Source organism: Canis lupus, chromosome 20, assembly GCF_011100685.1.
Source record: "Canis lupus familiaris isolate Mischka breed German Shepherd chromosome 20, alternate assembly UU_Cfam_GSD_1.0, whole genome shotgun sequence".
Taxonomy (NCBI): domain Eukaryota; kingdom Metazoa; phylum Chordata; class Mammalia; order Carnivora; family Canidae; genus Canis; species Canis lupus.
In genome coordinates, this window is record NC_049241.1 from 46,993,452 (window position 1) to 47,006,952 (window position 13,501).

Consider the following 13,501-nt stretch of genomic DNA (forward strand, 5'->3'; position numbering starts at 1 on the left):
GCAACAGTACATACTTGTGAACAACAATAGACTCTCCAAACCTTTCCATTCATCTTCTACTGAAGGCTGAGGAAGGGAGTGAATATCTGGGGGGTTTGTGGGGTTTTGGGGGGGGTTTGTATCTCTGACCACCACCCCCATTACCCTGCAGTCCACATACCATATGACATGGTATACTCAGGGTACATCTGTGATATGAAAATATCTGTAATACAAGTGGCAGGTGTCTTAGTGTGTGGGCAAGGGTAGAAGTCTCCATTTTCTTCCATACTTACATTTTTCATTCGATGAATTAAATTCATTCTGAATTTCTGGCTCAGCACCCACCTCTTTTCAAATTCCTGCCTGATTATCCTGTTGCTTCCTGGACATCATTCTCAGACACTCCCAGTCCCTCTTGTCTCACAAGGTTTGAAATGGCATCCCTCTGCCAGAGTTGCTGAGGTTGGCACTGGGAGTCATGCATTGCACCATTCTACAGAGCACATAACCTGCACAACTGGGCATTGAGGCCTGGGCACTGCAGTCCACTCCTGTCTTGCCTCTCACTTCCCAACAGTTCCAAATTTATGGATTTTTAAACATCGTCTTCATCTCTTGGACAGAAGCAGAAAATTCATTCCCAGAGCAAGCATTCCAACGCAGGTCACTGTGGACTCCCCATGGCCACTCTTGCCATCCCCCATGCAGTCCTGCAAAAAGTGACTCCCTGATAATGTAGGTGGGGATCCAATCCAACTTCACTTTTCCATGGCTCACCACTGTTCCTCCCATTCCCAGACCTCAGTTTCCATCTTCCTGGTTTTATCTCTGCCTTAGAGCCATTGCACCTGTTGTTCCTCCTGCCTAGAAGCCTCTGCCCCAACTTTGCATTACCTTTATGTCTGCAAGGATCCCTTTCTCACTCATCTGTCTATTGGTCAAACCCAGGAATTCTCAACTTGGGCTCTATTGACATTTGGGGCCAGATAATTTTTTATGGTGGGGACCTCCCTATGTGTTATTGCAGGACTTTGAGCATCACCCCTGGCCAGTAACACCTTCTCACCCCCAGTTGCAATAAGGCCCCTTGGGAAGGAATTGAAATTGCCTCCCATTGAGGATTGCTGATTTAGGTTGAACCCCCTGCTCTCTCCTCCTATAGGACCTACCCAAATCAACTTTGAGTGGGACAATGATATTTATTTGATGGAAATGCACATTTGAGCTAATCACTTGACACATACCACCCCACTGAACCCTCAGCTAGTGCATGGGGCAGGCAGTTGAGACTTTGCACCTCACTCCTGCATGGAGATAGAATTCACCCTAGGCTCTGGCTCTGGTGCCCACTCTCTTAACCAGCTCACACCCTGTCCACCCATGAGGCTGTGACACCAAGCACTCTAAGCTCTGGCAGGGAACACTGAGCAGACATTCCCTCGATGTCTGAGAAGTTCCAGGGAGAGATCTTCCCTGAGACCACTCCTTTGCAGCTTGTCTTCCTGACACACTTACTTGACAGGTGGCTACTGTACCCCTGGCAGATTCCAGACCTCTCAGCCCCTGAGTGTTGTGTTTCCAGGGGATAGGAGCTGCTGCTACCTCAACTTTGTCTTGTGGCTGTGGCGGAGGAGCATGTTTTCTCTGGGAGCACAAAACAGAACCACCACCACAGTTTATACCAGACTCTCTGACCCCCTGAGGCATAATCCCCAGAGAACCTTGTTGGAAGGAACACAATTAGCTCATCTTCCCTAGTGTGCCTCTGAGTCTAGCACCCTTGCAGGAAAGAAGTTTGTCCTGAGAACATTAACTTCCTTCAGACTCATCATTCTTGGTTGACAGAGGGATAATGTGGTACTCAATATTTCCATGATGAAGCTTTTAAATATATTAGTACCAATAACGGTTATAAGGTATTAAGTATTCATTATGCAGATAGAGCTGTGCTAAGTATGCAATATTCTATGATTCTCACCATAGTGAGTGCCTGCAAGACTACCTAATCTGCACATATATGTACCTAATATATGTCTTCATGCCCATTTTAATTTTTTAGTTCTTAAAGTCATTTAACATTTATATGATATTTTCTAAATATTTCTTTGTCAGGATGCCTGTGTGGCTCAGTGGTTGAGTGTCTGCCTTTGGCTCAGGGCAGGATCCCAGGATCCAGGATTGAGTCCCACATCAGGCTCTTTGCAGAGAGTCTGCTTCTCCTCTGCCTGTGTCTCTGCCTCTCTCTCTCTCTGTATCTTATGAATAAATAAATATAATCCTTAAAAAAATATTTCTTTGTCTATCAGTTTGCTCTTCATTTATAAAATACAATCTCTATACTGATTTGGGGTGCAGAAAACTTGGTACACACTTCTAAGTTCTAAAGGTTGTGCAGATGCTTTAGTGTCTCTGTGAAAACAATGATATCATGTATGAAAAATGACAGATTTGTATCTTCTTTACCAAATTTTAATGTTCTTCTTTCTCACTGTTTTATGGGATGCTTTTTGGGGGGTGTCTCACTGCCTTGTCTGGGGCCCCCAGAATAATGTTGAAGAGAAATCCATAACTATGGAAACCCATATATTGCTCTGGAGCTAAAATGGAATGTTCTCAATACTACACAGTGAAGTATAATGGTTTTAGTAGGACTTTATGTAGATACTGTTTTTAGGTTCAGACATTTCTGTTCTACAAGTTTGCTGAGTTTCTTTTTGATCATGTTTATCTTATATGAATTCTTGTGAATTGCATTGATTAAGTTTAAAATTTATGTAGAATGTTCCTCTAGACGAAAATTGAGGAAATATATGATGGACTCCTTTAATAACTATAAACACTTGGTCAATTGAGTTTCTTATATACAATCTTCCTGTTCATCAGATTTATTATTTTAAAGAAAATCCCACACAGGACACAAATTTACCTATATTTATTACCCATACTCATGTTAGTATGTATTGCTGACATATAGTGATATATCTCTATCAAATCATCTATCTATACCAAGCCATTAGCACACTTCACAAATAAATAAAAATGCCTTCGCGTTTCCTGATACACAATCCGTACTCAAATATTGTGATTTCTTCAAAAACCTTTTCAAAGAAAACCCAAACATGGTACACACATTAATTTAACTATGTCTTTAAGGCTCTGTTATTTTCTAACAATACTACATTTGCCTTTATTTATGTCATTTTTTAAAAACTATATTATTTGTCTTGTAGAAAGTTCTACACAATATTTTTTGCTCATTGTTCCATCCTGGTATCATTTTTCATGTTCCTCAACAGCATTTAGAATTAGAGGCAAGAAAGGAGAAAGATGCTACCAAGAGAACTGGGGCTTTCAGGAAATCCTCTTTTACACAGAGAAGTTGGGGAATTGTTTATGACAATTCATATGATATGACAACATATCAAGACAACTTTTCCCAAGACCACAGACAGAGGAAAGGGAGCAGGCTCAGCAGATCTGTGGTTTCTCACAAATCCAATGATACCAGTAGACACTGCAGGTAGAAGAGAACCAGGTGCCAAATTTCCACAGGATGACACAGTCATAGTAGAAAGATTCGGTATTAGTCCAGTTGCTGTGAAAACATACACAATCATCAGCCAAATCTTTTAACCACAGTGCTGGGGCAAGCTACACTCAGCCATGCCCAGCTGGGCTTTTCACCATTAAGATCCCAGAAGAGGATCTAGCCTTGGGGATATGTGAAAAATCCCTGAAAGTAAAATATCCTAGCCATATCTTATAGCAAGGGTTTCTACACAAAGGAGCTATTGACATTGGGAGCCTTATCATTATTTGTTTTGGGGGACTTCCTATGCACCCTTAGCTATTGGGCAGCATTACTAGTCTCTATCCACTAGAGGCCAGCAGCGTTCCCTCTCTATTATGACAACCAAAAATATTGCAGACAGTGCCAAATAGCTCTCGGGGGAGATCATCACCTTTTGAGCACCACTGTTTTATAATAATTATCTGGCACAATTTCTTGTATTATAAATGAGATAAATGAGGCCATGCGGACAAATGACTTAACATCCCTGGATCTCTGAGATTAAGTTTGAGGACAAGATGCATTTGAATGTCTGGGATATAATAGATGCTAAGTCTATCAAATGATCCCATACCCTCTTTCCTAAACATTCCTTGAAATGTTTACAATACTTATTCATTCATTCATTCGTTCATTCATTCATTCCAAAACAGTTTATTGAGTACCTGCTGTGTACCAAGCCCTGTACTGGGTACTGGAAACTCATCAATGAGTTGGATGCCTATTCTGTCCTAAAGCAGCAGCCTGCCTGATAAGTAAGGAATGTTTAGGCAAAGAAAGCTCATAGTCAACACAGCCACAAAACTCTACATAGTGTATGACTGGGATATTAAGGGAGTTGGATTAATTCATGTTGGGCAATGGATGGATTCCTCTATGAGGCTTGGCAAATATATTGTAGTTCACCAAACCAATAAAATGTTTTCTAGACAGATGACACACAAGAGCAAAAGCAGAAAAATCAGATGCAAGATAGTGTCTAAAAATATGAGTCATTTGGCACATAGCTGGGACAAGGAGGTGGAGAGCCTTTGGAGTGTAGAAGATGAGAATGTAAAGATGAATGGCATCCACTATGTCCGCATTGAAAGGTGCCATCTAAAGATTCTGGGTTATCCATGTGACATTGAAGAATTAGCTGTTTCATAAAACTATATCAAGGGCCTGTTTTAGGAAGATGGCCCCTTGAACTTGACTAGAGCATGGGCTGGTGAAGGTAAGGCTAAATATAAGATATATAGCAATTGTCCTGACCTGGGCTGAGGCAGAAGTGGTGGAAATGAAGGAAAGAAAATGTACTCAAGATGGTCAAGGAGACTAAGTGTGAAGTTCTGGTAAAGTATGTGGACATGAAAAAAAGTTCAAGATCAGAATGTGAGGTCATTGAATCATATGTTGAGGGTTTAGGACTGGATCCCCTAAATTCCTCAAGTGTGTTCTGTAGGACACCAGAAGCTCCAGATACATCCAAATAACATGTGCATCTCAATAAGCTTGGCACGTTATACACTATCTATTCCCTCCTCAAAGTGCACAATTCTCTTCAATGTATTAAAGGCACCCAGACTTCCTACAATAAAGAACTTCTTATTTAGTGTTGTTTAATTATGGTTTCACACACACACACACACACACACACACACACACCTCTGTAGCTAACAAAATAACCACGTTAAGCATGACAACAGGAAACGTAACGGGCAGTTTGGTTTTGACCAAAATCAGACACTTGAGGCAGTTTGAGAATCTGTGGAAAGATGTCTTCAAGATCCAATGGGAATGACAAGCTCAAGTGTTCTGAGTCCCAACAGGGATACTCACTCAAAAGTGGGGACTGAACCATCTTGCCACTTGTAAATGCCCTTTGGGTACTGTTTCCTAAGGCCAATCCAGTAGCCAACATCTTCCTTTGGACTCAGGAATTTCTGCATGAGAGGAAAGCAGATTAAGTCAAGAAAGACTATAGCCAGAGGTGAGAATGGCAGTAGAAACAATCTATGAAAGTACTAAGACTTAGAGGACCTCATGGGCAGGGATGTGGCCCAGTGTAGCTTCCTTGGCTGAAATTGGCTGAAAGTTCGGGTAGATCTCTGTTTCCACCATTATTATGACCTATGTGGTCAGCAAATTATGGACACTTATCATCCTCAGGCTTTTCGTTTATAAAAGGGGTATAGCAATGACAGGTGCCTTCCAGGATTTTCTGAAGTTTCAATGAGAGAATAAGAGCCCAATGTGGCTCCTAGCTGAGTAGCTAACAGGGAATTGGGATTATTCAACAGCGTGGTTTACAAGGTGAGAAATCTGGACACTGCCCCCTTAGAAATTGTTCTAGCAATCACTTGGATTCCACTGACAAATATTGAGTCCACTGAGCCATACTGAGTGTGTCTAATCTGGTTCCCAGCACTACTGACTCAGAAATGAATCAGAACCACTCCTAACCTGGGAGTTCTTCATGTGAGAGGAGATGAACCAGGGATCTGTCAGTATAGTCCAGTGTTGAGGAAGAGAGGGTGGGAAGGATGGTGAAGGACAAAGTTGGATCTGATGGAGTAGAAGGAGTAGGAGTTGTCCGTGTAGATAGAGGGAAGCATTCTGGATAGAAGGGCCAGCGTGAAGAATTGCTCAGAAGCAAGACTGAATCCCAGCCAATACTGCATGCTAAGGCAGTGGAAGGGTGTTATGAAGGGCAGAAGGGTTTGTGTTAAATTCTACAGGGGTCAAGGACATAAGCCTACAATGACTTGAAGAGTCCGCCGAACATCCCTTCCCCCTTTCCACCTGCTCTGCTTGACTGTTGATGATAACCAAGTGAGCATCCTTCTCAGCACAGTCATCCTTGGCTTTGAACCAGTCCAGTAGTTGTGTGGAAAATTGATAGCAAGAGCCCTGAAATGCCATCCAGTTTTCCAGGCAGGGCTCACAGGAGGATTCTGGAGATGGGGAAAGAGGTCAGCTTTGCTGGGGCTCAGGGCTGCATTGGCCACTGAACAAAGCCTCCAGTGAAGTAACTCAAATCTGTGCATCTTTACCACTTTGCAAAAGTGAGCACAGTAGCTTCCCATTTGTTCATTCAAGAGATGGGCATTATCAGATGGCAGAATAATGCCATGCATGGGGCCTCAAACTTTAGGTAAAATCAACCTTGATGGAGGGTCAATTAAAACAACCCTACACACACTTACGTGCTGCAAAAACCATGACCACCAACAGTGCTCAAGAAAACAACCTTCCTCTCCCAACTTCCACTTCCCACCACCCAACCAGCCCCATCTCCTTACCATTGCCTGCCCGCACAGCCTCCACTTGCCGGAACACCTCTCCCCACATGATGTCCCGCTTGTGCCCAGCATCTGCCAGACCCTGTACAACTAAGAGACCCACAAAGAAACACAGATCAAGACCTGGTGGGGGTGGGAGGGGAAAATCCCTCCATTACATTCAGCACTCACATTTGATGTCCAATTGCTTGAGTTCTTCTTGCATCTTGTTGAAGAACTGCAGTACTAGAAGAAATACATGCTGATATGTTCTAGACCTTTTAACACACGATTCTTTTCCCACTCCCCAAATTGCAGGCTGAGATGAGGAGGGCAGTTTATTTCTAGAATCATTAAGTCCAGCAACACAGTCCAGCCACCCTCTACTGACCCATCTCTGCCCCAGCCCTGTAGGGTCCTCTTCTCAAGACTGCAGATTTGGGGGCCTGGGTTCATGTGATCACCCACTCTCACTGGCTCAACACCTTACCCTCAGCCAGGACCACACCAAGGTTGAGGGCTAGCAGAAGCAACATCAGAGTCATTACCAGGGAGAAAAACCTCCAGGGGCCATCCTGGAGCAGCTTTTTGTCCCGCTGTCCTGCAGGGAATGCAGCAAGCATGAGACAGTGTACGCAGTCTCTGAAAGTGCCAGAATCATACTGGGAATGTGGAGGGAGGAGCTTGAACAGGCCCTGGAGTGGGAGGCAGTAAGTGCTTCCTGGTTTTGAGGAGGGTATCTACTCCTGCCCTTGACCTCTTGACTCACCTGGTTCTCCCAGCATGGGTGAAGATTTTCCCTCCATGGACGTGAGGTCCTGTAGCCTGATATTCTCTGTGGCTTCTTTCACCCGTGGCTGCAGTTCATTCTGCTCTAGCCACCCACAGTCCTTCTAGTTATTATTGAAGACACACCCTTCCTATACTAGGAAATGCTATCCCCCATGTAAACCATCAGATGTTTCCTTCCTAGCTCAGTAAGGCCCCAAGATCTCTAGATGGCTTATCATCAATTCATGTCACAGGGAGATGGCATTAGCATCTTGGAGTAAGTATTCTGTTCCAACCATTCTCTACAACTTTGTTTTCTCTCAGTTCGAGGGGACAGCAGCAGCCCCAGATATCTACCTAGAAGTTTCCAGTGCATTGGCACCTTTAGGTTTCTGGTTACATTTGTTTCAAAAGATCTCAAATTTTCTCAGAGATAAAGCTGTAGTAGTTTCAACACTAGAGTTACATTTATGCTCTCTCAGAGCATGTGGCCACTCCTTCACCACACGTTGTTTTATAACTTTATATTTTAAACAGAGAATATGGTACAGTAAGGAGGACATGCAATCTTTTTTTAATAAATTTATTTTTTATTGGTGTTCAATTTTTTTAATAATAAATTTATTTTTTATTGGTGTTCAATTTTCCAACATACAGAATAACACCCAGTGCTCATCCCGTCAAGAGCCCCCCTCAGTGCCCGCCACCCAGTCACCCCCACCCCCCACCCACCTCTCCTTCCACCACCCCTAGTTCGTTTCCCAGAGTTAGGAGTCTCTCATGTTCTGTCTCCCTTTCTGATATTTCCCACTCATTTTTTCTCCTTTCCCCTTTATTCCCTTTCACTATTTTTTATATTCCCCAAATGAATGAGACCATATAATGTTTGTCCTTCTCCGACTGACTCATTTCACTCAGCATAATACCCTCCAGTTCCACCACGTCAAAGCAAATGGTGGGTATTTGTCGTTTCTAATGGCTGAGGAATATTCCATTGTATACATAAACCACATCTTCTTTATCCATTCATCTTTCGATGGACACCGAGGCTCCTTCCACAGTTTGGCTATTGTGGACATTGCTGCTATAAACATCGGGGTGCAAGAGGACATGCAATCTATTGCTGATGGAGAGGCTCCTATTTATCAAGCCTGTTAGGAAATGTTCATACATCATGTGATTTCATGGGTCTCTTTTCTCTCTGAATGCCATTACAATTTTTCTCTTTTTCTTTGGTTTTTCAGCAGATTGACTAGGGTGTGTGTGTGTGTGTGTGTGTGTGTGTGTGCACCACCATATGCTGTTTGGAGTTTACCCAGCTAGGAATTTTATGAGTTCCTTCAATCTGTGTTTTAACTATCTTTCATGATTTTTAAACGTTCTCAGAATTCTGAGTCCCAGATCTCTTACTCATTTACTGCAATGACCTGCCATATACCACCTAATCTATCAACCTCAGTTTCCTTGTTTGTAAAATGGAAATAAGTATCTCTGCCTATCAAGGATGTTCTCTGCTTTGAGACTATGGTATCTGGTGATTCACAAGCCTCCCATAAACACAGCTATGGGTCTTTTGAAAGGCATAGTAATATTCTTAGACTTGGCTAAGCAGGATATCTACCTGGGTCCTGAATATCTGGGGTCTCTCAGTTTCAAGTGCCTTCTCCAAAGGAAGTCCTCTTCTGCTATCTGGGGTCCACCAGGACTGTCAGTGGCCTCCAGGAAGAGCACTCCAGGCCCCCAGGACCATAGTGAGTTTGAGTGGGTCTCAGACATAGGAAAGAATTGTCTCAACAGAACATGAGAGACTCCTAACCCTCTCTAGAAGTGATCTAGGGGTGGTGGAAGGGGAGGTGGGCTGGGGGTGGGGGTGACTGGGTGATGGGAACTGAGGGGGGCACTTGATGGGATGAGCACTGGGTGTTATTCTATATGTTGGCAAATTGAACACCAATAAAAAATAAATTTATAAAAAAAAATAATTGTCTCAAAATTTTCACTCTCTCTGGTGCCTATCACCGACCAGGAACAATCCTGTCCCCATTTCTCTCTTTCGGTGCACACTTAAACTTCAAACCTTAAACCTCAAATCCCTACCCCCCTCAAAAAAAAAAAAAAAAACCCAATGTATATATGAATTTCATTACAGGACATTCAATGCCAGGCTTGAGAGTTGGACTCCACGCAGTATAAGTGGCTCTGCCACTGAATGCCACACCAAGCATCTCTCGAGTCTCTACCGCTTGCAACTGTTACAGGCGCTGGGGGCACAGAGATATATCCTATCCAGACCCAGACCCAGACCCAGGATGGAGGACCCACAATGTGCAAGGCTGTGAGGGAGACATCTGCTGGTCAGCATGGGAAATGTGGAGGAAGGGATGCTCTCTCTAGGACTAAAAGGATGAGTAGGGCTTCTCTGGGCTGATAGCAGAGGAAAAGGAATTCCTGCCACAGAAACAGGGAGAAGGAGAGAAAATGAGTGAAAATAACAGTGAGGTTGACAGAACATGAGAGACTCCTAACTCTGAGAAATGAACAAGGGGTAGTGGAAAGGGAAGTGGGCGGGGGTTGGGGTGACTGGGTGATAGGCACTGAGGGGGGCATTTGATGGGATTAGCACTGGGTGTTATGCTATATGTTGGCAAATTGAACTCCAATTTAAAAAGAAAAAGAAAATAGTAAAAGTGGAGAGTGTGTGGTTGGATCATGTCCACATGCTGAGACAGCTTGGGTGAGATAACCCGGAAGGGCTCCTACTCACAGTCAATGAGTAGATCTGGGGTTAGAATTCTGGGAACTTTCAAGCCCATGGGCCTGAAGGCTGGACAATGGGGTATGGAGTGGATCCTATGAGGGACAGAGACATGCCCATGCTCTGTCTTGAGAAGGAATCTGCAGCCCCGCCTGTCCTCACCTGCTATGTTAGACTGCTGATAGTGATGAGGTGAGCACTCTCCTGTGCAAGGGAGCCTTGGCCTGATTCAAGATAAGTTGTCTGTGGATAAGTAGTAGCAGGAGTCCCCAAATACCTGTCAGGCATTGGATGGGGCTCACAGGTAGATTCTGGGGGGAAAAGGCAGGCTTCCCTTAGGGCTGAGTATTGGGTAAGTCTCCAATTCTAACACCATCTCTATTTTGCATCTCTAGGCTAAAATGAGATGGGAACATTTTCAATTTTATGGCTGTACCAGACCTCTCATCCCCAGGTTCCACTGCATTCCTCATGCCCCACTCCCATCTGCTCCAAACAACCAGTTGCAGGTCATAGGCTACCTCCTTCAGGAACCTATCCTGCATCCTGCACCCTTGACTTGACCAGGTGGCCCTCTGACTCCTAGCTTGCCCTGAAGTCCCCCATCACATGGTGCTGCCATCACCAGGTTGTGGGTTTGTGTTTCCCACTGGACTTCTACAGACCTCCTGAGGGCAGAGATGGCATCTCACTGGTCACACGCCGTGTTCCCAGCACCTGGAATGGTAAATATTAAATGGAAAAGTAAATATTCAATAACAATGCATTAAAGAAAACAGTGGAGGAAGGACATGCATTGTGCTGCGAGACCCTACAGTGCAGGCAGGAAAGGAGGGAAGTGGCATCTGAGCTGAACTCTGAAGGATGAACAGGATCTGCACACGGCATCAGGCGTCAGGGAGGGACTGGCCGGCCGAGGAACCGGCATAAGCAAATGCATGGAGAAACGCCCAGAATGGGGTCTGAGGAGCCTGGGAAGTCAGAGAAGGCCAAAATGTTAAGGGACTTGGAGGCACAGTGGAACCACCCCTCTGGGCCCTGGGGGAGGTGCCAGCCTGGACGGTCCCAACAGCACTCTCCTCTAAGCTCCAGCCCACTGCCCCATCCAGGATATGGGGGCAATCTGGGGGTTTCCTGGCACCACTCAAATCAGGAAACGACATCAGAGAAATGGACGTCCAACCAAGGAATGAATTCAGGACAAGGAAAAAGATCATTTGTTGCTGCTTCTGGGTGCCCAGAGAGGTCAGGGTTTTAGGCTAAGGTCACAGAAGGGGGTCAATACTAAGCCAGGAGATGGAGAGGAGCCCAAGGTCTCAGCTCAGCTGCATCTTGCAGCCCTGCCTGGAGGAGCTGCTGTAACTCTGGACAAGTGGCTTGGCCTCCCTGAGCCTCAGTTTTTCTTGAACTATGGGCACCATGCTTTCCTTTGTCTCGCAGGTATTTCTTGTAGACCTACTATGTGCCAAACCGTGTGTGGCCCCCAGAGACAAAATGACCAATAACCAAGGTCCCTCGAACCACAGCCTTGTAGCTTTGCTCAGCTGTTCTACCAAGCAGGACCCATGCATTTCTGGGTCTCTGCACTGGGTCTGACCCAGGAGTGACCAAGAGATATTTTCCAAGTCGTTTCCTTCCCTACATTCATCAGCCCCCACTGGGAGCCAGAATCTGTGCTCACAGCTGTGGGCGGAGAGACAAGTCAGACCCAGGCCGTCCCCAAGAGTAATGTTCTGCACCTGCTTCCCTCGCTGGCACCGCACCCCTGGCCCAGGGCGTGTGAGGCAGGTTCCCCCAAGTCTCCCATCTGATCCCAGACACAGGAACGTGGCAGTACTCTCTGGTGTTAGTGGCAAATTAATTGTCAGTGGATTTCCTTTTTGGATCTTTTTACCTTGATGGGTTTCAGGAAAGTCAACAGGACTGTAGTGTCCCGGAAGTCTGGTGCACCTCAGGATCTGAGTGACTTCAGCACTCGCCCATCTCCCCACTCCTTGCCTGTTGCTCTTAGGGGCGGCACTCAGGTCCAGTCACTTTCCATCTCTTGCACCAAGTAGGAACACCATGAATATTTGTAGGACAAAATTCCCACTACGGATTGGACAGTTAAGTTGAAAAACTCTTCAACCCGCTGGTCATCGTCTTGCTTAAGAAGTGCCCCCTCATTTTGCTAGGCAGCTGTGTGATGGTGCACGATGGAGGAAGCCTCATGCTTGATCTGGTCTCTTTGATAACTGGGTAAAGTCGGAACAGGCCACACGAGTTGGTTAGTTTGATAAGCATGACCAGCCTCGGTACTGTGTGCCAGATAACTCTTATCTCCAGATGAAAGGAAGTCCAGCCCCAGCTAGCATGTATCCAACAGCTGTATATGCAACGTCTGAGCCCTTCTCTGGGGAGCCCCCAGTGACCAGGACTGACATGCCTGTTCCTGTGGACACGACAGTAGAGGCAAGAAGGCTCCGGGTAGGCTGGAGGGTGGGTTTGTGGATAAAGTGACATTTCAGCTAAGACATTCTGTTCCAGGGGCAGAGTGAGAGGAAAGGTACACCAGGCAAAGGAAACAGCATGTTCAAAGGACCTGAGGTGGGAAGATAATTGTCCATCCAAGGCATCAGACAGTCTTAGGCAGCAAGGAGGAGTCAGTGGCTCAAAATGACCTAAAATGGAAATGGGGGTCAGATTACAGAGTACATTACCCCATACTCCCAACAGGCATTAGATGACATACATTTTACAGAGGAATACTGGCTGTAATGTCAGTGAATTTCAGATAAATTAGGGAATAGCCATTCACATGTCGGTGGAATTTTGCATCACACAGACTTTCCATAGGATTGTAAGGAGAGACTCGTTTCTTTTCTCAGCCAGTTTTATTGAATATCTGCTAGATGCCCGGCTATGGGAACACAATACTAAGCAAGTTCAGATTGGTCCTACCCTCTTAGGGCTGCCAGTCTAGTGAAGAAGGAGGGGCAAGGTTGCTGATGAGGTATCTGGAATGCCGTGCAGTGAGCATTACTGTGGAAGTAGAATTCTCAGCTGCCCTCAGAGCTCTAGAGATCTTCACTGTGTACTCTGTAGCATGGAGCACTCACCGTGGCCATGCTCAGCACCAGGTGCTTTGCAAGCTTTGGGTTCTGCTGCCCAGGATCCCAG

At 45.2% G+C, this 13,501-nt stretch overlaps 1 protein-coding gene across 1 annotated transcript; it reads right to left on the reverse strand.

Moving 5' to 3' along the window:
• Window positions 1–2,898: 2,898 nt before the first annotated feature.
• LOC484865 (C-type lectin domain family 4 member G-like) lies at window positions 2,899–7,744 on the reverse strand. The gene is made up of 7 exons (XM_038565309.1): window positions 7,586–7,744; window positions 7,307–7,417; window positions 7,009–7,062; window positions 6,838–6,927; window positions 6,338–6,489; window positions 5,375–5,478; window positions 2,899–3,577 (listed from the first exon to the last, which is right to left on the reverse strand). The coding sequence occupies exons 1-7, from the start codon at window positions 7,620–7,622 to the stop codon at window positions 3,451–3,453; spliced, it is 675 nt and encodes a 224-aa protein (XP_038421237.1). The 5' UTR covers window positions 7,623–7,744; the 3' UTR covers window positions 2,899–3,450.
• Window positions 7,745–13,501: the final 5,757 nt, after the last annotated feature.

Bases quoted from the DNA above. Each gene is read 5' to 3' on its own strand.
- LOC484865 (XM_038565309.1), bottom strand. From the start codon at position 7,622: ATGGAGGGAAAATCTTCACCCATGCTGGGAGAACCAG. The intron at 6,490-6,837 runs GTAAGGAGATGG...CCCCATCTCCAG, and splicing joins GGCTGTGCGGGCAGGCAATG to AATCCTCCTGTGAGCCCTGC. The intron at 3,578-5,374 runs GTGAGTATCCCT...ATGTTTTCACAG, and splicing joins GGTTCAGTCCCCACTTTTGA to CAACTGGACTAATACCGAAT.